Source organism: Diabrotica undecimpunctata, chromosome 2, assembly GCF_040954645.1.
Source record: "Diabrotica undecimpunctata isolate CICGRU chromosome 2, icDiaUnde3, whole genome shotgun sequence".
NCBI lineage: Eukaryota > Metazoa > Arthropoda > Insecta > Coleoptera > Chrysomelidae > Diabrotica > Diabrotica undecimpunctata.
The window spans coordinates 120,232,211-120,259,047 of record NC_092804.1 but is presented as its reverse complement, the minus strand read 5'-3'; the positions used below and the strand labels follow the sequence as shown (position 1 = coordinate 120,259,047).

At 32.9% G+C, this 26,837-nt stretch overlaps 1 protein-coding gene across 1 annotated transcript in view; it reads right to left on the bottom strand.

Moving 5' to 3' along the window:
* The window catches only part of LOC140434830 (uncharacterized), a 91,283-nt gene that overhangs the window by 52,055 nt on the left and 12,391 nt on the right, over positions 1–26,837 (bottom strand). The window contains exons 6-10 of the mRNA XM_072523396.1: positions 20,700–20,928; positions 13,749–13,859; positions 5,097–5,239; positions 1,274–1,559; positions 1,013–1,193 (exon numbers count right to left, since the gene is read on the bottom strand). Of these exons, the coding sequence (XP_072379497.1) occupies positions 1,013–1,193; positions 1,274–1,559; positions 5,097–5,239; positions 13,749–13,859; positions 20,700–20,928 (950 nt within the window). The remainder of the gene's footprint in view (positions 1–1,012; positions 1,194–1,273; positions 1,560–5,096; positions 5,240–13,748; positions 13,860–20,699; positions 20,929–26,837) is intronic.

Below are 26,837 nucleotides of genomic sequence, written 5' to 3'. Positions count from 1 at the left end.
CCCTAATTCTATTGGATTTAATATACAAAAATAAGGAGGTGGTTTGAGCACATCATCATCATCAACAACATATTTCTTTTGAAATTGCTTACACTTTGAGTAACCTCTAATAATTGCTTTTCCATAATATATGTCTCCTCAAAATACAAATCTTCCTCATATAGAAATTTTTGGATTTGGGATTTGTTCCAAGGAGAATTCGGTATTTTTTAATTAATCTGGAATGGTATGAAGCGTTGTCCATGAAAATTACGCTGTTTTTGCCAATTTTGGGAGAAGAGTTTTTTCTAACCAAGACTCAAAAAACAGCTGTCCACATCATCGTGGTAGTCCAATGGATGCATCCGTATTCTCCACCGCAGTGTAAAATAATAATTATTTTACCTTTATTGTATGGTAATGCACCTACACATTTTTCATTGTTGAAAGTTGAAAAGTCGTGCTAAAATTGTTTGCTGCATACATTTTTGTTGTACTTTTAGGTTGAATCAAGTAGCTTTCTATTTTTCGGAACTTTCCACTATCTTTTCTCTTCTTTTTTTTCTTGATGTAGATGTCCCTCCTAAAATGGCACATACGGTTTATTTTGTCACTTTTGTTAAAAAAAAAACAGTTTCTGTAATGGCCTCAACTTTAGTAAGTTTACAGAACATACCTTCATACCCATTTTTCACTAGACCTTTGGTATCGTTAGAGAGATATTTAATATTTCGCTTGCGTTCCACATAGTCGCAATGTAAATCTTCTAATTGATAAGAATCTTCTTGTATTGGTTCCTCAACCTCATGCTCGGAATTATTGTTCTCCCAAGGACGCCACATTTTAAAAGTATCTACCTACGTAATTTCTTTAATTAAAGAATTTTCACTATCGCTATTCGATAGCAAAACGTTCTCACATCTCGTTTTATTTTTAAATTAAAAATATTTGCATAATCTCGAAAAGAATAATTATCTTATACACAGCCCCTAATTTATAATATTATTAGACTATTAGTAAACATTTATCTTACCGAACTCTTTGCTAAACTTAGTTTCAAATTGAGACATTACATTCAGCAAGGATGTAATGTTTGAAGAAATAAGAGGGTTGTTTTTAAAATCTCTTTCTAAGTCTTTCATAATCTCAATTTTTTTAACATCTGATTCACTGGTTAGCTTTCTGTAAAGTTTCATCCAATAAATTGTTATTTGCTGAAACGAAAAAGATGATTTAACCAAAAAATCACATCAAAACAGGTGTTTAATAAATATCAATTTCATTATTTACTCACTTTTTTCTCTTGTCCATCCACATAATGCATATGATGAGAAGGCCACAAAAAGAATTCTTTGAATTTAATAAACTGAGTTAATCTTTCTACAGAAAAGTCTATTGTTAACTCATTGGCCACCAATGTCCAAATTTTAGAAAAATTAGCTGAATTATATTCTTCTATTTGTACTGAAACTAAACAATCTAATAGGGTGTCAATCATCTTTATCTTCTTTTCTTCTAAAATTACAGTGGAGAAAGAATGAGATATTAGTTGCTTGAAATCATTTTTGACTTCATCGGATCTAGAAAAATAATGAATTTATTATTTAATTTTAAATACAAGCGAATGCATTTCATTAAAATATAAAATTACATAGAACCATCAAAAAAAATCATAATTAGGGTAGGCTATGCAATAAAAATGTGTATTGGGATTTTAATGGCATCCACAATATTATACTAAAAACTAAATAATACAAATATACGTAATATAACTTGGGTAGATATAAAACAACGGTAAGCCCTTTTGGACACCTTTATGACATATGCAGGAGAGTTATTTGTCATTAATATAATAAGTCTGTGCCTGATAAAAATCAAAAAATTTATAATCGATAATTCAAATTGGTGTGTGTGATGAATTGGGGAACCTTTGAGAATGAAATTATTGAAATAAATTTTGAATCTGAGTTCATAGAACGTGGATCAAACTTTAAATCCGATAATGAACAATCTGCTCAAATTTAGAACAAAATGAGTGACTTAGTAGTGTAATCAATGTTATTAACGCAGTGGTACATAAGGTTTTTTATCTATATATGACCAAAAATCAAATCTAGAAATGTCTGTGAAAGTTTTGGGCTAAAATAAAATAAATAAAAGTTTATGAAAATCAAATGCATGAAAAATCACATACATCTGCCCTTCCAAACAATCACATAATCACATAAATTTGCCTTAACGAAGCAAAGTCTTAAATCAGTAGCTATTTGGACATAATTATTGCAACAATCAAAATAGACAATTAAAAATTAAAATATTACAAAAAGAATAGCCAAAGTAACATGTATCTATCTTTTATATTTGGATGTCCATGCCTTACTGTAACAACTATAGATTTTTAGTTAAAGGCAGGTAGTAGCAACATCAGAATGGATGTAATTCTGACTGATCATGAAACTTTATATTAATTGTAAGTAAGTCTTATATTTATTTCTTTAACCTTGTTGAAATGGACTCACATGTGCAACCGATTCATCATTTAAATTGAATATATAAATTTGTTTCGCAGAAAACTCGGTTCAGTATACTCGGTTCTTTGGTCCCAGTCCTAACTATCTAGTTAATTTAATAATTATTTTTTGCTACGTTAGTTAAATTTTCAACGACAGTCAGTGGCTGAAAAATACTATATGCATACATGCTCATAGCCAATATGGAAACAAAACATATTCACATGCAGTTTATTAACAAAATAAAACTGCATCAATTAAAACAAAAGTTTATTTTTTAAAATTCATAGTCGTTTATAGATATTTACAAATGGAAAAGTTTTTAATAAATATGAATGAATATACTCTTTCATTATTCATGATTAGTTACCTTGGTTATCATATAAGACAAAAATGTTCTTTAAAGTTTTTTCGACAAAGTGAATATTTTTGGAGTTATTCGTGACTGAAAGTTCACAAATTACGTGTATACTGCAACAAACTTAAGTTTGGGAATATGACTCGTAACAGTCGTAACTCGACGATGCGCAGTGAATCGTGTTTACTATTGTTACCATGGAAACGACGAGCGTGCTGCTTGCCAGTGTCGTAGTTTGTATCGCAAGTACGTATCGCAAAGCATATCACTTGTTGATTTGATCTTGTTGAATATTTTAATAATTTTTTTTTTAGATTAGTGCTTAGTATATTGGTAGTAATAATTAATGTATTCCACAAGGAAACTAAGTTCCTGTAGTTGGCTGTATACCATATATTAAAAAATTTTCAATAAAATCCTTTATAAAAAGGTATATAAAAACCCAGTCGGGCTATGTTAAATAGACAAAACGTTTTCGGAATAAGTATTCCATCATCAGTGTCAGGTTAATACATGAATGTAGCCACTAATTTTACCCCCATATTTAAAATCCACAATTGTTTCACAAGATAAATAGTGCATAAGTATTTTTAAGAAACGGATAAAAGGATAAAAGCGCCGTGTTGCCGTTTTTATCGGAATATGAAAATAAGAGTTGAATCTAAAGTTTAAGGGAATTCCAAGTTTCTGACCTAAACGTTCACTTTATTATATGAAAAACCAACCTGTGATGTTTTAAAATCCTTAGAACAGTAGTTTTGTGTATGTTTAATCCTATAGAGATATGCCGACTACTTATATGTGGATTCTGTTGATTTAAAGCAAGAACATCGATTGAATTATCTTCGGTCATACCTCTACTACGTCGTTTAAAACAAGGACGATAAAAACTTCAAGTTTCTCTTAACCTTCTTGCCTTTCTTTCAAATACTCCTTTGCCATAATGTCTCCTGTCAGGATATCTTACAGAATATATACGTGAGGCAATAGCGGCTTTTTGGTGACATTCGAAATAAACTCCAATAATATCATACAATTCTGCATTTGATATACTCATCACGAATTATTAGTACTGATAATTAATTACTAATATTACCAATATTAATATCTATTGAAAAAAGTGCAATCTTCGATTCGAATTATAATATAACACTTTTTAACAATGTTTTGACTGCTGTCAATAAATAAACAATATGAACGTCAAATTCATTGTCGTAGCCTACTTAGTTTCGAAAAAACTATTTTTAATCATATGAAATAACAATAGTCAAAATAGGTATCAACATTAAGATTCTTCTGCTATAAAAAAATTTGAAAGTACCTACTGACTAATTTTTTAATTTAATTTATAATACAGGGTGAGTCAATACTATACTTACTTATGTTTATGCGTTTTTATTCATATCTCGAGTTCGACAAAAGCTATTAACATGCGGTTTGCGCCATTTTGTTACGAATTTAATCCAGTTCCATTATAATTTACAATAAATAGGTATTTCCATTAAACATTTTTAGGAAAAACAAATTTTAATTTTTTCTATTGGAAAGTACAATCTACCTTAGATTGTGCAATTAAAACTAAATGCAATTATTTTATAGTAGATGTAAAGTAATTCATCCACACTCTTTCTAATGAAAAAGTTTTATTAAAAATCCTTTATAAAAGGTATATAATTTATTAAAAAATTTTTATTATAAATTATTTAAAAATTTATTAAACTATATACCTTTTATAAAGGATTTTTAATAAAATTTTTTGTGATATATGGTATACAGCCAACTACAGGAACTTAGATTCCTTGTGGATCTTTCTAATGACACTAATTCCGTTAAAATCGGTTGATCCAAACCAAAGTTATAGGTATTTATCCACAAATACTTTCCCACTCTCCCTCACCCTTTGTTTGAAAAAATAAAAAAAGTAATTGAACAACTTTGTGCGGCTCTTTCTAGTTTACTTATTTAACACTTGGTATAATTGGGCATATTTCACAAAAAAACTGGGTTTCAAATTTTTCTTCACAGGTTACGCCCCTTAGCGGTTAACCCAGAAACTTGAAAGTTATTTCCAGCGATTTCTCTTGGCAACTTTTACTAAGGAATTTTTTCTCCTAAAGTTATAACATGAATAGTTTCTGATATATAGCCGAGAGATCGGCTTATTGGACCACCCGGTACAAGAGACGTAAGTATGTCATAATTGTGTTTACTGATTGCATTCAATTAACTAATACTCAAACATAACTTACTCGATATTTGCTTCAAGGAAAATCGTCACCAGTTGTTTCAAAAGTTGCGAAATAGAATCGTGTAACATATCTTTATCGAATTCCATCAACGAAGTAAAGATTAGGGTAATGAGGCTTTTGTAATAACTCGAGTCTTTAGAAAGCTGAAAATTTAATTAAAAAATATTAAGTTAAATAAGCAGATTTTATTCATCAAACCTTGTGATCGGTGATCCCAAGGACTGTAAATATATCAAAATAAGAAGCGAATTAAATAACAACAGATTAAATAACAACAGAATTAAATAACAATCAAACAGACAAACGCCAATGAATACGAGTTACAAAGAATATACAATCATTTTATATTTTTAATAAGGTAACAAAGCGAATTATTTTTATACACTTCTCCAAGAAATTAACGCACCACTCTGAAATATTAAAATATTTTATTAGCGTTAATAAAAATTTTCATTGTAATGTTATATTTTGCAAGCTTCTTGTATATGCTATTCGTACACTCTATATTTATTGACTGTGTTTTATCGCTATAGTTTTTTTTTGCAACAAAACAAAAAGAAGCAAAAATGTACTAATTCTATAAATATACTAATTTCCAAGTGTTCACGAATTTTATTCGGTTGCTGTTTAATTGTTGATAATTGTTAATTGTGTTTATTATGGAGCGTCAATCACGTAATTTAACCCGAGATGAATGTGCCCAAGAAGTGATAATTTAGGAAGAAGGTTGGAGTTACCGAAGAATTGTTCGTCGGTTTAATGTGTCCCACACATCCGTCTCACGGGTGTTAGAAAGATTCCTCGAAACAGGGGATCATACTCGCAGACCAGGGCAAGACGAAACCGTGTAACTACCCCTATTCAAGATCGATTTTTAAGAATTTCTGCTCTTCGACAACGTTTTGTAACACATCGAAGTCTACAAATTCAGCTTCGAGACGTGCATGCTATACAAATTAGTACTGAAACTGTTCGCCAGCGACTTAGGGAATACAAATTAACACCTAGGATTGCCGCCCGAGATCCTCTATTAACTGCAGAGCATCGAAGGGGGAGACTACATTTTGCCAGAGAACACGTTATTTGGTTAGAGGCTGACTGGGAATGAGTGCTATTTACTGATGAATCCCGATTTTGTTTGTACAATAACGACAGACGCGTTCGTGTGTTGCGACGACCCAAAGAACGATATGCTCAGTCTAAATTCTCACACCACATTTTTTGGTGGAGGATCCGTTATGGTGTGGGGTGTTATTTCTTTGACCGCACGTACGGACCTAGTGGTCATACAAAATGGAACTGTTACAGCTGAAAGGTACATATTGGAGATCCTGGAGCAACATGTAGTACCATTAGCTCCTTATATCGGCGAAAATTTCTTACTAATGCAAGATAATGCCAGACCTCACGCTGCACAGATCGTCAGAAATTGTCTAGAAGAGGTAGGAATTAACACAATGGAATGGCCAGCACATAGTCCGGATTTAAATCCGATTGAAAATCTCTGGGATATCCTTGGTAGGCGATTAAGAGCGACACCGATCCAACCAAACAACTTGCAAGAAGTGGGAGAGAGGCTGATCCAGATTTGGAGAGAACTAGACCAAAATGAAATACGGCAATTAATTTTAAGTATGGGCCAATGATGTGAGGCTGTTATACGTAGTAGAGGTGGAAACACTCGTTATTAAGACTTTTTTTTATATTTCAGTTTACTTTTCTTATCATTATTTTTTTTGAAATTTTCCGTTTTATTTTTTTTTCCTGTGCTTCAACATTTTCTGATAATTAGACAAATAATTGTTATAATTACTAATAAAATGTAGAATAAATCTGGTGTGAAGTTTTATTTTTTATTCTTTGCCTGTTTACAATAAAATTGATTTAAAGAAGTGGTGCGTTAATTTCTTGGAGAAGTGTATACAGTGTGTCCGTAAAGTATGGAATAAATTCGATATTTCCTAAATGAAAAGCCTTTTTAAAAAAATCTAAAACACGTCGATTTTTAAATTTAATATTAATTACAATAATTTTTTTTGTAAAAAAAAACTTTTTTTATAAAATTATTTTTATTACTTTTTTTTTAAATGTAACACCCTGTATTTTAGGACATTTTTAGATCGATAAAAATTAGCTGATTTCATAAAGGTATAATACTCGGGTCTAATGGATATAATTTGAAAGATATGCGCTTAGAAAATAAATTATTTATTATCAATTGCAAAAAAGTAGCCTACTTCTAGTTTTTGGTAAACTAATTATTTTTAGTATCGTTCAATAACAATTAAGTAGTACAATAATTGTATTAATTCGTGAATGTTCTGTAATATTGCTTAGAATTAATTTTAAATATAAATGAATTTGAGTGTAAAGCAAAGAATTGAAATACTCATGATGATTGGGTATGGAGACAAATCGCGAACTCAGATGGAAGTGTGTAATTTATTTAATGATAAATATCCAGACATACCCATCACGTAGTCAACAGTAAGTAAGATTGAAAAGAAATTTCGAGAAACTGGTACGGTTGAAAATGCATGTTATGTTACAACATTAGATGGTCTACTTGCTTTTGAAAAAGATGCGCACACTTCTGTTCGTAAGGTTAGTAGTGATCTCGATGTTTGCAAAACAACGGTACAGAAAGTACGTAAAAGTAAGTGAAGTAAGTAAAATGCACAGTTGTACAGGAATTAAACGAGGATGATCCAGATAAAAGAATACAATTTTACGAAATAATGATCGATAACAGCCACCGAAAACCTCTCTTGGTTCAAAATATTATTTTTTCTGATGCTCCTGAAAACTCCAACTGGATGCGGGAATATCACACACAATACCCGCAAAAGGTAAACGTATGGGCTGGCATTGTAAGAAATAAAATCATTAAACCCTCCTATTTCGAAAGTAATTTAAGCGGGCCAGCATATCTTCAGTTTTTAAGTGGGTATCTCGTACCTACTTTAGTTAATTTATTCCCTAGTACAATTAATCTTGGAGGTTTTGATAAAAGTTTATGGTTTCAACAGGATGATGCGCCTCCGCATTATGCTTTAGATGTTCGAAGGTACCTAAACGAAATTTTTCCGAACAGGTGGATTGGAAGACGTTGACATATTGAATGGCCAGCGAGGTCGCCAGACCTCAATCCTTTGGATTATCTTATGTGGGGTCATTTAAAGAATGTTATTCATAAAATGAAACCTGCAAATATTGGAGACTTAAAAACAAGAATTCGTAAAGAAATAAACAATATTTCTCAAGAAAGCATAAACAAGGTTCTACAAGAATTTGTACAACGTTTGGGTTACTGTCAAATACAACAAGGGATAAAATTCGAACATTTAAGATCAAGTCAAGTATTAATTACTGGATTACTTTCAAGTTATTTATTATAATATATTTATAATTTATTAATATTATAAATCAATAAAAATTAATTTTCTAAGCGCATATCTTTCAAATTATATCCGTTAGACCCCCAGTGTTATACTTTTTTGGAATCAGCTCATTTTTATCGATCTAAAAATGTCCTAAAATACAGGGAGTGACATTTAAAAAAAGAGCCGATGACGTCATCACTGTAATGTGTATCAACTTTTATAATGAAATTTTATTGTAAACTGTAGAACATTAAATTTAAAAAATCGACGTGTTTAGTATTACATGTGTTTGTACTTGACTTATTTAGAATGCATCATTAATAGACCATCATATGAGGTAAGCAAAAAAAAGTAAATTTAGTTTTCCGTAACTTTTCCAAAGTAAAATTTTTCGTTTTCATAAAAAAACCTGCAGTTATTTTTGCAGATTCGTTAGCGTGGAAAGTAGCAAAATTTCAAGTGGCATGAAGGAGAAAATCACGGACATTAATCTAAAAACATCACATGTTTCCATCCATCCAATGGCGCTACAGCCCAAATCGGGCCTTGGCCTCCTTCAACAGGCTTCTCCAACCATCTCTATTTACCGCTGTTCTTTTCCATGAACGCGTTCCCAGGCAGTTCCTGGCATCCTCATCGACTTCATCTTCCCATCTCTTTTTAGGTCTTCCAACAGGTCTTTTTCCCTGCATTCTTGCATTTAATAATTTTCTGGGGATTCTATTCTCATGCATGCGGACCACGTGCCCTGCCCATCGTAATCTCTGCAGTTTAGTATGTTGTGCTAGAGGTGGTTCGCTATATTGCTCGTATATTTCTCTATTGTACCTAATTCGCCAGTTGTTGTTTTCACTTATTGGGCCCAGGATCCTACGTAATATTTTTCTTTCAAACACATCTAATGCATTGGCAGATTTCTGTGTCACCACCCATGTTTCGCAACCATAACTTACTATGGGCCTGATTATTGTTTTATAGACCCGGAGTTTTGTTTTCCGGTGTACGTCTCGCGATTTGAATATGTGGCCCATCGCGAAATAGGCTTTATTTGCCAGCACAAGCCTTCTATTTATTTCCGGTTCTTCTTCATTGCTTGCGACCAGATCCATTCCTAGGTATGTGAATCTATTTACATGTTCTATATCGTCAATAAAGTGTTGTTGCACCGGTCTATTTGATCTGGTTTGTATGAGTAGTTTTGTTTTATTTGTATTTATTGCTAGCCCTACTGCTTCTGCACTCTGTTTCAACTCAACGTAGGTTTCTTCCGCTGCATTCATTGTTCTGCTCATTATGTTTATGTCATCTGCGTATGCTGCTAATTGGGTAGACTTGTTTGTAAGTATGTTATTTCCGCTCACCGTCAACCGTCTAATTACATATTCCAGAACAAGATTAAAGAGCGTTGGAGCTAGTCCGTCGCCTTGTTTCAGTCCTTGCGTTATCGTAAACGCATCAGTGATCTGTCCCTGAATACATACCTGTGCTTCTGTTTCTGTCATTGTCATTTGCACTAGTCGTATTAATTTTGATGGTATGCCAAATTCTTTCAGTATATTAGGTAGAATTGTTCTATCTATTGAATCATAGGCTTGTTTAAAATCTACAAAGAGATTGTAAACGTCCATGTCATATTCCCATGCTTTGGCTAGTATTTGTTTAACTGTAAATAGTTGGTCAATGGTAGATCTATTTTGCCTAAACCCTGCTTGATATTCCCCGATGATTTTTTCCGTGAGAGGTTGTAGTCTTCGATTAATGATGTTTGTGAGTATTTTGTATCCCGAACAAAGTAAAGAGATGCCTCACATGTTTAGGTCATAATAATTAACACCCTTAGGGAACCAGTAACTCGTGGCAAAATTCAAAATAGAATCAATACTCCTATTTTTTTAATTTCCTCCTAAATGTTTTTTCTCTCAATAAACTCAGTTTTGTTGAATACTATTTTCAACCAGTTTTGTGGTTCAACTTCATTGACATTATTACCCAACAGCCAAGTCATCGGCAAAAGCTAAGCAGTTTACCTTCAGACCCTTTCTTTTGTGTTAAACTTTTTATTCCACAAATAGATGGTATGGCTGTTGCCACTCTCTAATAATTTTTTCTAAGACACAGTGAAACAGTAGAGGTGAAATCAGCGATTTGCAATTGATCTATGTGATACTTTACCTCCCAATTTTACCTTTGATATGGTTAAAGTGGCATCGATTAAGTTTAAAGTTTTTCTATCTAAGCCAAATTCGAAAAGGTTATTCTTTGTTTCTCTATCTATTTCGTCATAGGCTTTTGGAAGTCAACAAAGGTCACAGCAAAATTTTTTGTTCGAGATTTAGCATAATATATTACTACTTATTTTATGTTATGAATTTATTCCACACAAGCCACTGCCTACGTATATTACTGTATTTGGAAAATTTGTTTTTATGTTATCTCTTAATTGTAAATTGGAAATTGATTGTAAATAAAAGTTCAAAAGGAAAAACAAGGTTGTTTCGGGAATTCTATTATTTCCATTTTAATCGTATTTAACTGGAAATTTCCAGGTATTATATTTATGTTCTTGGAAATTGCTCAATTTGAATGCTACGTCGTGTTTAGTTTAAAACGCATATTATGACTAACGAGGGTTTTTCAAAAGGTTAATCTGACCATTCATCTACAATTTGATGTCTTAATGGTGGAAAATTTTATAAAAAGCAGTTCAAGATATTCTATTGGAGAAATGCAAGGCGATACAATAGTTATTAGTTATTCTTACGTTTATTACTAAAAGTTTCGTTTATATTTTGAAGTTATTTTCTTTCTTGTTTGTTATGAATTTAAGATATTTATAAATGATAGGTTTTGTTTATTACAAATTATTAAGAACCAGAAGTATATTCGTGACATTTCATTATTATAAGAGAAAAAGTTTTGGATTTAAAATATAATATAATTTAGCACCTCGACACCGTAAGGTACAAAAGGATGGCTTAAGTAAGTAAGTATAATTTAGCATTTGAGATGTTGTAAAATAAACATGTACATATTTCTTAAACTAAAAATAATATAAGTGAATGAAAATATTGTGTGTACATCTGGCTTACACAATTAATTGTTAAGACGTAATATTTTGAATATAATATTTTTACATAACATTTTAACAAAATATATTTAACATAAATTAACAATTTTACCGTTGACGCAAAAATATTTTTATGTGCAAGTTTCCTATTATTTTCCTTATTTTAAAAAGATACACGCCACCACTGAACTACACGCGTCTCTCATCTCGGACCCCTCGAGGATCTATCATTTCTAAGCGATAACCTGACTATCCTATTGAATTCCGACTATAGTCTATCATGACTTGAGCGATATGCAGATAGTCAGTAAGCGAATAAGAGAGCATTTCAAAATATAATAAATTGATTCAATCGCAATGGTTCAGTCTTATCTGAGACTACAGAAATAAAAAACGGTTAAAACAGAAGAAACCAAAATAAATATTTTATAAGCCGTTACTGAGCCTCCCTATACATGCTTCCGAAATATTTTAAGAGAGCAAGGCATTAGTGATGGATATATTCAGAAAATTCTCTCGAGACACCACAAGCACCCATACCACATCCCGCAACACCAATAATTGACTGCGAATAATTTTGATATATGGATAGCTTTATGTGGATGGACACAACAAAAAATAATAGTAGAAATATTTTTTTTTTAATTTGGTTTAATCCCTAGGTGGCTCTTAAACGGTTGAGTTGGTGTCTTTGGTAATTATGTAAAAGGCCCTTTCTTCTTTGAGGAAACAGTAAACGAAGAGGTTTATTTAGACTTTAGTAAACCATTTACCTATTTACGTGAAAACGTGCCACTCAACATCCGTCAACAATTATAGTATTTACACGACAGAGCTCTTTCTCATCATAACGCGCTTATTCAAGGTGCATCGAATGAGCAATTTTCTAACAAATGGGTAGAAAAAGAAGAACCAATTCATTTAGCAGCTAAATCACCAGACTTAAGCAAGTCGACTTCTTCTGGGCCTATATTCTTCTTCTTCTTATGCCGTCCCCAATAACGGAGGTTGGCGACCACATTTTTAAAAGCTTCTCTGTCTTTTGCAACGTGGAATAATTCGTCTACAGTCATGTTTTTCCAGTCTCGAATATTTCGCAGCCATGACTTCCTCTTTCTACCTATTCCCTTTTTGCCATCGACTCTACCCTGGATGATGACCTGCAGAAGACTATATCATTTCTCAGTATGTGTCCAAGGTATGCAGTCTTGCGTACTTTTATTGTTCTCAACAATTTTTTGTCTCGAGGGCCTATATTAAGAATCTAGTTTACTGTGAACCTCCAACAACAATTGATAACATGAAGGTCAGAATTATTTCATAACGGTACGCCACAAATGCTTACGAACGTAAACAGATCATTTGAAAACCGTTTTCAAGCCTGTGTTGACGTTATGGGGGCTCATTTTGCACACCTTCTACAATGAAAAGAACAATTTAATTTTTTAATGTTTTTTGTGTGTTGTTTTAAGATATTTGTAAATAGTAAAGTAAATAAAAATAATAAATGGAATTCATGGAATATCCCTCTTTCCACTACAAATTAAAGTACATTGCCTTAAGTCTATGATGGTGATATAAAATACACGGTGATGCATTTAAAAATACTGAGCCAAAAATGAATTTGTGTTTTGACTTATCCTGTTTTAATTATAAAGTGTATTAGGAAAATCAATTATTTCTATAAATTTTCACAATTATTTAAAAACTATGACTACAATAGGTCACAGTAGACTTGTGTAATTTAAAAAAAAAAGGCCGTTAAACGTATTACAGGTTTTATTGAAATTTGGTTATAACGTTTTAAATACGTTGTATAATACAAGATAACTTTGTATACTTGTATCAAAACTTACATCTACCTCCTATTTTTTTAAATAACTTTTTTTGGTAGCTCTTATAATAACAGACATATCGGACCTCGCCACAAAAGTTGATCACCCTGTATGGAAATGGACAGAATTGTATTTATAAGACTGCAAAGTTTGCGACATAAATTGTTCCAAAGTTTATTTTAGTCATATCTTAGATATTACAAGGAATGGCTGAAGTTTTTACTTAGTGAGTTATGTTAATAATTGAGAAAAATAAACTACACTTTTAACGAAGTAACTAACTAGATCGTAAATATACATTAGTTACAAGAAAAAAATATTTAATTAATATTCTAATTTCCAAAGAAGAAATAGTAGAGTAACTTACCTTTATATAGCCATCCAAAATATTAATAATCATATTATTGTAAATAATCTTATCTGACTCACTAGCTGATAGTATGAAGTTAAAAAGAGACTTCCACATACATCTGATAACCTGAAAATAGTGTTGAATAAATAATAAGTTGTTCCAAGTAATCAATACTATTCCAACTTGATCATTAATTCTTTTTAAATCAAATCAAATGTTTATATTATTTTTGTTTTTGTATTATTAGAGGATAAATATAAGTGTTATTTTTGATGTAATATTTTTTTGGGAATAAATCAAAATTATACAGGGTGCCCAATAAAACAGTCTACCTTTCGAGGAAACTCCGACACCCGTCAATTTAACCTTTAAGCAGACCATTTTTTGATTGGAAATTAATGGTATACTCGGTTCACTGATCCCCACCAAAACATTCCTAAGTGTCTAGTAAATTTAGTAATTTATTTTTTGGTAATTTAAACACATTTTGACTTCGACTGGAAGTACCTGGAAGTTACCATACAACCAATTGTTCACACACAGTTTATCAACAAAATAAATCTGCATCAATTATGCATTCATACACATGTAGTAGCCACATACACATGTAGTTTTGATAGTCTGTGTAGTTTTGGAATTTAGCGGTAGTAAACTGTCTGAAGTTGAATTTTAAAAGTAGTGCACCTAAGTTAAAGTGTTATCCAGTCTGTTTGGTGAATTTGGCTCCAGAAAATTGTATCCAAATCCACGTGTTATTAAATTCATCGTATTGCAAGGTGAGAGATATTTACATTATATTTACATTTATTCACTCCCACCATGCCAAGTAATCAAACCTGCGCAAATTGTTCGAAAGCGATCAACGACCGTGAACGATCTTCGCTACAATGCGATGCATGCAAAGGAGTAATTCACCTGGCTTGTACCGACCTTCGCGTAGATGATAGAATAACTAGATGTAAGGTGCGAGGAATTAAAATTATTTGTAAGCGTTTTCAAATTTAAAATCAATACTTAAGGAATATAATGATGATTTGCAATTAAAAATTAGCTAAATATATGTAAAGGTTGCTGAAATTACAACGAAATTCAATGAACTTGAAATTAAATTATCATCTACTGACCAAAATTCGTCACCACAATTTGCTGAAAATATCGCCAATGAAGCCATCGATCGTATCAATCGTGCCAAAAATGTTATTGTCAGAGGCGTACCAGAATCTACAGGTGATATTCAAACTAAAAAAGATCAAGACAAACAATTTTTGAAAGAAATTTTACAGGCTGTAGAATGTGACGCAACCCCGGTTACTTTCTTTAGAGTAGGCAAAGTTGGTAATAAATGTCCTAGAATGATCAAAATGGTCATGAATAATGAGTATGAAGCTAAACAAATTCTGCAAAATAAAAAGAAACTCTTAGAAAAAGCAAAAACAAAAAATGTATCCATTGTTGATGATAAGACACCAATGCAAGTTAACTTTTTAAAAGATTTGCGATCTGAGTTAGAGATTGGAAAAGAAAACGGCGAACAGAATTTAACAATAAAATACATACGTGGTATACCACAAATTACTAATTTTCGACAGTAATATTAAAAAACTGGCTTTTGCGACTGGCTCTGCTTTTATACCAATTTGGATACACTACATTCTAAATTTAATGAACTTTTATGTTACATTCAGGATTTAAAACCTAAAATAATATTAATAACCGAAACTTGGCTAACACAAAATGATTCTGACAATTTAAATACTATAGATGGATACTCTCTTTACAGATTTGATCGCAGCAGTCGAAGAGGGGGAGGAGTGTGCATATACCTGTCTTTAGAAATTTCTGAAACTTTTTCTGTTGCTCATCTGGATATTGTTGTTCCTAACATCGAATTTTTATGTTTAAAAATGTCTCTTAATTCACTTGTTATTCATTTGGCGTGCCTATATCGTCCAGGTAGTACTGTCCTAGAAGATGACCAAATCTTGATCGAAAAAATGGAACTCCTTTCAAACTTGAAAACCTTGTCTTATTTGCTGACTTCAATTTTCCTGATATCTCTTGGCCTTTGCCAGTTGTAAGCAATGACCTAACAAATGCGAGAAACATTTTTATAAACTTTGTTCAAAGTTCTAATCTACACCCATTGATTATGAATCCAACTCGTTTCAGAATAAACAATTTGCCATCAACGTTAGATTTAGTTTTTACAAATGATGACCAATTGCTTACAGAACAGGTGATATGCACTCCTGTGGGCAATTCTGTCATGTAGTTATCACAACAAACATACAGTTCATTACTGAATATAATCATCTTGGTGAAAATACAGTTATACATGAAATAACAAATTTTGAAAACCTTGTTAATCGGCTGTTACTACTGGAAAGTTTAGAACACCCGGAAGAAGTTTGGAATAATTTTATAAGCATCATTGACAATTATAAAAGACGCAATACCACAAGAAAAACTTACTATACGAACAAACTTAAGCCGTGGATTAACGGTGAATTGATATCACTTATAAGACACAAATTATGGCGAAAATATAAACGTACAGGTTATACACGTGATTTGCAAACTCACAAAAACTACACAGTAATACTAAAAAAGTATATCAATGAATGGCATATGAAGAATCTATTGTAAGTTGCAAAGACTCTAAAAAACTGTATAAATATGTTAGGTCTGCTATGTCTTCTAAAGTATCCATTCTCAGACCAACCGTCTCAAAATCAGTCACTCAAGGGTTATTCCCAAAATTGATTACATCGATTTTTCACCTGAAATCATTAAGCGCCATATTGACAAATTAAAAAACAACTCATCTCCAGGGCCCGATAAAATTTCTACATTATTTTTGAAAAAATGTTCAGATGTCCTCTCTATTCCACTATCACTAATGAATGATGAAGATGAAGAAGATCTCAGCTTTATGCTCAGAAAAGTAGAAGAAGAATATAAAAACAACGGAATGGAAATAAACTTAGAGAAAACCGAATACCTAACAACAGAAAACAAGGATATGAGAAACCTAGAGATAGAAGAGGGAAGACAAATAAATGGAACAGATAAATTCAAGTATTTAGGAACCATAATATCGAACCAGGGAACAACAGAAGAAGATATAAACAACAGACTGAGACAAACAAGAAACTGTATAAGACAACTAAACTCAGTGTTGTGGGATAAAAACATTACGATAAAGACAAAAAAGAGAATATATAATACCCTGACAAGAAGTATCCTGACATATGGGTCCGAAAACTGGACAATAAACAAGAGAAATAGAGGTAGAATAAGAGCAGTAGAAATGGAGTTCCTGAGGAGAAGCTGTAGATTTACAAAAAGAGACAGAATTGAAAACGCAGAGATTAAGCGGAGAATGGGAGTGCAATCAGACATAATCGACTATATAGAGGAGAAGAGACTATCCTGGTACGGCCACGTCAGAAGAGCGGACAGAGGACGCTGGATAAACAAAATCACAGAATGGAGCCCGATTGGAAGAAGAAAGAGAGGAAGACCCGGAAGGTCATTCAGAGATGAAATCGACGAGGCTATGGAGAAAAGAACCCTGCGAGATGGAGACTGGAATGACAGGGAAAATTGGAGAAAACGGTTGAGTGAAGGAAGACAGTGAAAACTGTGGAAATCCTTAGTAGTAGTAGTACTAATAATGCGTTCATCTTTTAATACACACTCTTTACCTCGACGGATGATAGATGGACCAGAAAGATTCTGGAATGGCGACCAAGGTAAGAGGCATATCGAAGCAGAGGACGACCACCAACTAGATGGACGGATGATATCAAGCGCATCACCACAAACTGGATGCAAGAAGCACAAGATAGAAATATGTGGAAAATTTTACGGGAGGCCTACGTTCAGCAGTGGACAAATATAGGCTAATTGATGATGACTTTGCCTCGAATTTGGAAGAGTGTCTCGGTGACACCTATATTTAAAAAAGGAAATAAGTTAGATCCCAATAATTATAGACCAATAAGCCTTACACCTGTTATTTGTAAAGTTATGGAAAAAATTATTCCTCTACAACAACATAGATTTGTGAAAAGTCGATCAACCACGACTAATTTACTGTGGTGTGTTAATGAATGGACAGCAGCATTGGATAAAAAATGGCCTATAGATGTTATATATTTAGACTTTGCAAAAGCATTTGATCGGGTACCAAGAATAAAATTGAGCAAGAATAAAATTGATGTATAAACTAGAACACTTTGGCATTCGCGGTGGATGAATGCATTTTTAACAAATTGAGAGTTTTGTGTTAGAGTTGGCAAATCGCTGTCATCTAAAAAACCTGTTTTAAGTGGTGTGCCACAAGGATCTGTTTTGGGTCCACTACTATTTGTGTTGTATGCTAGTGATATTGATTCTTATATCATATCTATCTATGGAAGCTTTCTACGCAGACGATACAAAAATATTTACTGACCCACTTTTGGATGGACAAGACTTACAAAGTGACTTAGATTCGATTTTCAAGTGGTGTTCGGATTGGATGTTACCTCTAACTAGAGATAAGTGTGTAGTTTTACATTTGGGAAAAAATAACCCGCGTTTGTCTTGTTCGGCAGACGGGCATTTACTGGATACTATGGGATCATATTGTGACCTTGGTGTTACAATTACTGAAAATTTGAGTTGGTCGGAGCATATTTCAAACATCACTAAAAAAGCGAATAGTAAATTATACCTACTTCATAAGACTTTTACAAAAATATCCTATTCGGGTTCTATTCGTTTGTATAAAACTTATGTCCGACCCCTACTGGAGTACTGTGGAACAGTTTGGTGCCCAGAATTAGTACGAGATAGAACTCTTCTCGAAAATGTCCAAAAGAAAGCCACTAGACTATCTTTCAAATGAAGAAGGCCAGATTACCCACAAAGACTTTCTTTAGCAGGGTTACCAACTTTTGAAGCTCATCGACTCCGGGGTGACTTAATTATCACCTTCCGAATTTTAAAGTTTGGATATGGATATCTGCAGCATTTGTTTATTTTAAATCATCACAGCAGACTACGTGGACACAGTTTGAAACTGAAGAAGGAATCCTTTTCATGGACAAGGCGCCAACATTTTCTGTGTAATCATATTTTTAGTAAATGGAACAGTCTCCCAATGGAAATTATAAATTCCCCATCTATAAATTCTTTTAAAAACCAACTAGACTGTTACATGTTTGTAAACTGAACAATACTGTATACAATTTACTAGTTCATAGTTTATTTGTGTAACTAATTATTTTGTAATGTACTATTTCATTTTTCTTGTAAATGGGCTTATGGGTCTTCATGACTCCAGCCCTTATTACTATGTAATAATAATAATAATAATAATAATAATAATCAAAACAAAGATTTAAAATTTTTGAATTTTTTTTGTCAGTTATAGATTAAAATAATCAGAATTACGTTTTGTAGCTGTTTAGGGGTTATTTCGCTACATGCTACAACTATTCGGTGTCAAAGATCATGTCTTACTTTATTTGACGAAAAAAACCTATGAAAGACGGTAATTTGAGTTCAATAGGCTGTAGAATTACCATTACATATGCATTTTTATTACAAGTTAAATTGTATGTATCCAGATCAACATACTGAAGAGAGACTTCGTACAGAAGAATGTATCCATTATCTCGGATTCTCATTGTAGTAGTAAAGTCTATGTATAGAATTATTCCTTACAAGATAAAAAATACAAACAATTATAATAAACAAAACAAACTACGTGCCCAACAAATTCGGGCGTTTGATTGTTATTTTATTTTTTGTTTTATAGTTATGATAATGATGCTAAATAAGCAATATTTTAAATGATATATAATCACAAAACGTAATTAATATTATTTAATATAACCCACATAAGCTGTAGGATCATCAAAATATAAAAAAATGAGTGACAACTAAATAATGCGACAGTATGAAGTAGCTGCTGAAAACCACACAATGCAGCCGGACACTCTAACAAACATCAAACTATATTTTACAATTAATTTCTCGTCAAATTGAATAAGTATTATTTCAATAAAATGGTGCCTGGTATTTCTACAAATTCAAATATTCGTGAGTTAGTGATTAAAAATAATTGTAGCAATAAAATAATCCTTGAAGTAACGGGTTAAAATTAATATTCCTAAAACTATGGTGTGGAATATAATTAGGCATTATGAAGAAACATGAAGTATCTTAGATAGAAAAAGGTAAAAGTACGGGTCGTTCAAAACTAGCATCTGATAGGAATAGGAGAACATTGGTAAAATTTTACAAAAAAGTCGAAGAAATACTCTAAGGCAAGCTACAGTTGAATGGAATCATGAAACTGGATTAAATCTGTTGAGGGAATGCTGTCGCAAGTGGAAACATAAATCTGAATTAAAATTTTATAGGGTTGAATTACAGGTAACAACTTAAAAGTGAACTCGTAGTTTAATATACATATTTTAACATATTTTCTTCTTGGCAAAGGAAAAGCCACTGTTAAAAGCAAAACAAATGAAAGCCAGGTTCATATGGGCAAAATCTAAACTTTCTTGGTCGGTAGAAGATTGGTTCCGAGTAATTTTTAGTGAAGAATCAAAATTCGACGCATGTGTTGATGGTTACCGCAAACTTGGGTAAATTTAGTAGCGCTGGCTATTAGTTAGTGATGGGCCACTATGAGTTAGTGACGTTCAAAATTGATACGAATGACAGATAGTTGCGACTAGTTATTACGGCTTTTCAAAATTATAAAGAACCAGGATTCCAGTTTTAGAAATGAAATTAGTGATAATAATAATGTAGGGTAAAATGAATCCTAATTAGTTAAGCTCTATAAGGTTAATCAGGAACCTAGACCCTATTATGACCTGTTGATTCAAATCTTTAAAAAGAATGCTATTTCCCGTGACAAGTGTTAGGCCACTACTTATTATATTTAAAAAAAGAAATCATTACCTCATCTCTATTAAAATCAAAATCACCATCCTTCAGTAAACTACAGCACTCTCCTACTGAATTAATGATAACGATGTAATGATTTTTGAAGTTTTCTTGGGTTAAAATTGGATTCTTGAAAATCTGTTCTACGCATTCAGTGTTTTCTTCATGGCTGTGTCCTAAAATGGATAGCAGGACTTTGGTGCTTTTCGGCCATATCACAGGCACAGTTTTTGCCTGGCCTGACCTAAAAAAGAAAAAAATAATAAATACAAAACATCTAGGGCAGACACAAAGTATTACAGAGTAATGGGGAATCGGTAGAGGTGCTAGCAGTAAAGGTAGAGCGGGAAATGGAAGGATGTTGAAAGTATTGTATTGTGTGACAGAAATATTTAAATGAAACTGAAAGTAAAATTCTATAAAACTTCTTTAAGATTGCATTTGGCGAAAATGAGAAAGGTTAAATAGATAAATGGTGGACTAACAACGGGAGATAAAGTCAAGAATGTAAATATTAGGGGAAGTCTAGGGATGGCAACAATTGGGATAGTAGCGAAGCCCAGCTTAAGAGGGTTAGGGCATAATCAACATTCAAATGATATCAATCAATACGAAGAATTGCTGACTTATAAGTTCCTGTAAACAACAGCAGAGGAAGACCAAAGAAGACTTGGTGGGAGACGCTTAGGCAGGACATTTCTGCGAAGGAGATTGATTTTAGTATGACCCAAGATAAAAATTTGTGGAGACACATAAATTAGGGAAGCCAAAGCCTCATAGGGATAAAGACAAAAACAGTAATGATATAGTTTTTAGAAAAGTACATAATCGTCACTCACATCATAGTAGATTGGGTTTAAAATCTCGTGAACCTGCGCACTCATTTGGTGACGTCAATCTACGAACGAAACGATGAAATCAAACATTGCTGAAAATATTTAAATGTCTTTACCGCGTTCTCATAGCAAGACAGAGTCGAACTAGTTTTTCCATTAGTGAAGTAGTTGGATTATTTATTATTTCTCTTGTAACAGTCCTTTTTAATACTTTATATTGAATTCAGCATGAAATTAAAATAGGTAATGTTTTTAGGATTTTTTTTTTCGAGCATGTGCATTTCCAAGGTTTTGAAATATGTTTAACATCTATTACTCAAAACACTTCTCAGCTTTCAAAACCCTAGTCAGATCTTTTTTAAATTGATATAAGGTTGAATGCTCGAATAAATGAACTTTGATCAAATAAAAAGCAGATATCGAGCACAGTTTATTAATTAAATCTTGCCCAAGTACTTTCGCTTCCTAGAGCATCTTTAGGGGCATTTCTTCAATTTTGGCCTATTCAACAATCAAAGAATGTCATAAACATAAAATTGTACATTACACTACACTACACAAGGACAAACAGTTTAAAATTTAAAAAAATAGGTGAAGCTACATTATGGTTGGCATCAGGAGAGAGCATGATTCTCTCTCCTGAGGCCAACCATAATGTACCTTCACCTATTTTTAAAAATTTAAAAAAAATGTTAACTGTTTGTCCTTGTGTAGTGTAGTTTAATGTACAATTTTATGTTTATGACAGTCTATGATTGTTAGATAGGCCAAAATTGACGAAATGTCCCTGAAGATGCTCTAGGAAGCGAAAGTACTTGGTCAAGATTTAATTAATAAACTGTGCTCGATATCTGCCTTTTCTTTGATCAAAGATCTTTTTTAGTTACAACAAAGAAATCGTCTTTTTGTTCAATCAATGCTTTGGACATTGCACAAAAAATGTATTGAAGCACCTAAGAATTTACCAACTTCCCAAATTTTTGCTGCACGAGCTCTTAATTTATTGATAAATAATCCATGGTAACTACTTTTATTTTACCTGAAGCACGCGTATTCTTTCATATTGCTGCAAATTGATATCAAAGTATTAAAAAGTTTTCATCAACTTTTATACATTACAGGATATATTTCAAATTTTTTGTTTTTTACTAATCCTACTCATGGCCGATTTCACCCACGACCAATAGCAGTCTACTCAATGAATTTATTCAACCAATAAAACCGACGCATCTACCAACAACTTCACCAATTCACCAACTTAAAACAAGATTTATTCTATGAATAAACTCAAAATAAGTTATTTGTTCATTATCAATCGAATACATATTTGAATCAGTCATTTTAGAAACAATATGAGTAAATTTTTGACAATATTGAAATTTCTTTATAAATACGTTTTTATATAAATATGCCAACGCACCATTCTAAACAGAAACGATATCAGTCTCGACTTTCTGTAATAAACTGCAGCTTATATAAATACCTATTTCATTTTAAAGCCACATGAGTTATCGACTGATATTGTTTCTGCTTTTGTTTAATAAAAAAAATCTAATAGAGCGGTGGAATGCTATTTCCCTATCTCAGAAAGGGTAATGGTACTGAAGTTGGTGACATCTCATGCCAAACTGAATGTGATACAAGTTTATGCTCCTACGGCGAATGCCGAAGAAGAAGAAGTGGAATTATTTTACCGAGATATCGAAGAGGCACTGAGCATTGAAAACAAGAGAAATCACGATAGTCCTAGGTGATCTTAATGCAAAGATTGAAAAGGGACAAAGCGGAAAATGTATAGGAAACTATGGTCTGGAAAATCGAAACGAGAGAGGAGACTGTCAAAGAGCAGAACTTGATTATTACAAACACATGTTACCAAACAGACGACTGTATACATGGCGATCGCCCGCAGATACATCGGAGAAAGTAGTCAGGAACCAGATAGACTACATTGTGATCAATGAAAGATACCGTAATGCTGTTAAAGCCTTGAAAGCATATCCTGGATCAGACGTGGCCTCAGATCACAATTCACTAATCGCCAAGATTACACTCACCCTTAAGAATATTAAAAGACATCAAAGAATCCCTACAATAGACACAAGAAAACAAGAACCTAACGTAAAATAATGCCTCCAACATAAACTGCATGTGAACTGCAGCAAATTGAACACAAAGACCAATGATATTGACAAGTACTGGGATCGACTAAAAAACATTGTCTACTGGAATCCAGTAAAGAAATATTAAATATTAAATTATTACTTCCGCAAGGAGAAAAGAAGAATGGATGAATGACGAGATACTGGATATCATGGAACAACGGAGAGAATTTAAAAACAAAGACAACAATAAATACAGAGAGATAAACCACGAGATCAGGAAGATTATAAAGCACGCAAAAGAAAAATACTTTAAAGAGAAATGCAAAGAGATCGAAGATCTTCAAAAGAAATATGATCTGTTTAACCTACACAAGAAAGTTAAAGAACTGGCAGGACTAAGAAAACAAAATCCCACTAGTGCACTTCTGGATAGACACGAGACTACTATAACACAGATGGACGAGAAAGTACAAAGATGGACAGAATATATCGACGAACTGTTCGATGATGAAAGAGGAAATCTGGAGCACATAGAACTTACGTCAGAAGAAATAGGTCCATATATTACAAAAGAAGAAATATTATTCATCCATAACCGAATATATATCACAAACTAGACATAGACGTTAATGATACACAATTTTGTTTTCGCAAAGGCCTAGGAACGCGTGAAGATCTTTTTTCACTTAATATACTGATACAAAGATGCCTGGACGTCAATCAAAATATATACGCATGCTTTATTGACTATAATAAAGCATTCGATAAAATACGACATGAACAATTAATGAATGTCCTGAAATCAAAGAAGGTTGACTACAACGACCTCAGGATCATATCAAATTTATACTATAAACAGCGAGAAAAAGTACGTGTTAACGAACAGCTGTCAGAAGAAATTGAAATTAGACGTGGAGTGAGACAGGGATGCGTATTGTCGCCAATTCTTTTTAATGCCTACTCCGAAGAGATCCTGAAAAAAGCTCCTAAGGGTGAAACAGCTGGAATAAAGGTAAATGGAGTTCCCAATAACAACATTAGATATGCGGACGACACTGCGAGCTTAACCGAAAATATTGAACATCTTCAGAGACTGGTGACCAGAATAGCGGAGTATGGAAAAGAGTCTATATATAGAGTCTATATAGAGTTCGAGATAGAGTTTTAGACCGTGTCTAACGATGAACGTCAAGAAGACGAAATTTATGAGAATATCGAAAACTCAAAGAAATAACGAGAATCTTCTAATAAACGGAACCAACGTCGAACAAGTGGACAATATGCATATCTTGGAACAATGATCCACTCCACAAATGATTACATTCAGGAGATCAAAATCAGAATAGAAAAGGCTAGAGCAAATTTGAACAAAATGAGAAGAGTGCTATGTACAAGGGATTTAAAATTGGAACTAAGGGTTAGATTGGCGAGGTGCCATGTTTTTTCGACTTTGTTTTATGGAATGGAATCTTGGACCTTGAATGCGACTTCAATGGAAAAACTGGAATCATTCGAGCTGTGGGTGTATAGAAGAATTCTGAAAATATCGTGGACAGAACACGTCACAAACAAAGAGATTCTGAGAAGGATGAATAAAGAAATAGAAATTTTAAATACAATTAAAACAAGAAAATTTGAATATCTCGGACATATTACACGTGGAGAGAAACACACCTTGCTCCAACTGATTATGCAGGGAATGATCCAAGGAAAGAGAAGCATAGGGAGGCGTAGAATGTCATGGCTGCGCAACCTAAGAGAGTGGTACGGATGTACATCACATGAACTTTTCAGAGCAGCCGTCTCAAAAGTCTGAATAGCTATGATAATTGCCGACCTCCGCCGCGGAGATGGCACTTGAAAGAAGAAGATTGTTTCTGCGCGGAATTGTCATTTGTAAACAAAACGTTCAAGTAGGCGGCAATAAATGTCACGAATAGTGATTTGATGTGTTGGATTTTTGAAGACAAGCTGCTTGTTTTACCAAAACTCTATCTCTTCACACTGTTTTTAACCAATTTTCTTTGGCCATTCGTATTTCAGTTCTTAATTGTCTCTGAATATTTTTGTATATTCTTTTTTTGTTCTTTGATTTTCTCCTTTTTTCCATGAGTTGCAGTACATTGTTAGTCATCCAACTTTCCCTCTTCTCTTTATTTTCTACTAGATGTTTTCTGATCTTGTTAAGTCACATATATTCTGAAGTAATTATTCTAGATTACATGTTTGCTTCATGTTAGCAATTTTATTCCGTGTTATGTTTCCTGCAGAGACACCCAAATATACAGAAGTCTTGGTGGTAGTTTGAAGAACTTATTTAGTATTGCATATTCTTCTTCCTCTACAAATAGTTTTAATCTTTCTCCCCTTTCATTTCTCTTCACTAGACCAAAATCACTAATGAATTCACCACTTTACCCTCTACCAATTTTTGCATTCAAGTACCCATAATAATAGTTATATCTTCTTTTTTAATTTGTTTAAGTGAATTTATCAACAACTCATAGAATTGCTCTACCTCTTCTTCTGGTTTATCGCTGGTTGGGGCATACACTTGTAAAACATTTAATTTGACCAGAGTAGTATTCAGTTGGATTATTATTAATCTTTCAGAAACAGGTAAAACATTTGTAACATATTGAGGTAATTAAGTGGATACTATTACTCCAACCCCATACATATGTTGACCATCATCCTTTCCTGAGTGATATACCATATGGTTGTCAACATTACAAGCACCACTATTTGGCCACATTTCATTTATGCCCATTATACCTACTCCAAGTCTGGTCATTTTTTGAATGGTATTATGAAGTTTTCTAGCCTGATACATTATCTTCACATTCCAGGTACATATTTTAATAACCAACTCTGAAGTTTTTAAAGACACTTTTCCAGTTCTGTCACAGGGGTTTCTGTAGGTTACGACCTGGGTGGTCCTGTAATCTAGAGGTGGATCACCTCCCCTGCCGGGTCTTCTGTATTTCATGATTAGTAACCGTTTCCACTTTAGTGGTATTTGCCATGATAGCTATACTAGAGATGTCCTTATAGACCTATAATGCAATGGTTTTCTCGTTGCCTTCTGCATTCTGATGCCGTTGAATACTTTCTTGTTCTTCCGCCTTCAAGATCAATTTCCCAATTTCAGAACAACAGAGTGCCCTTTTCCTCCTCTAAATAGTTTTTGTTTCTTTCACGTTGTCTACCCA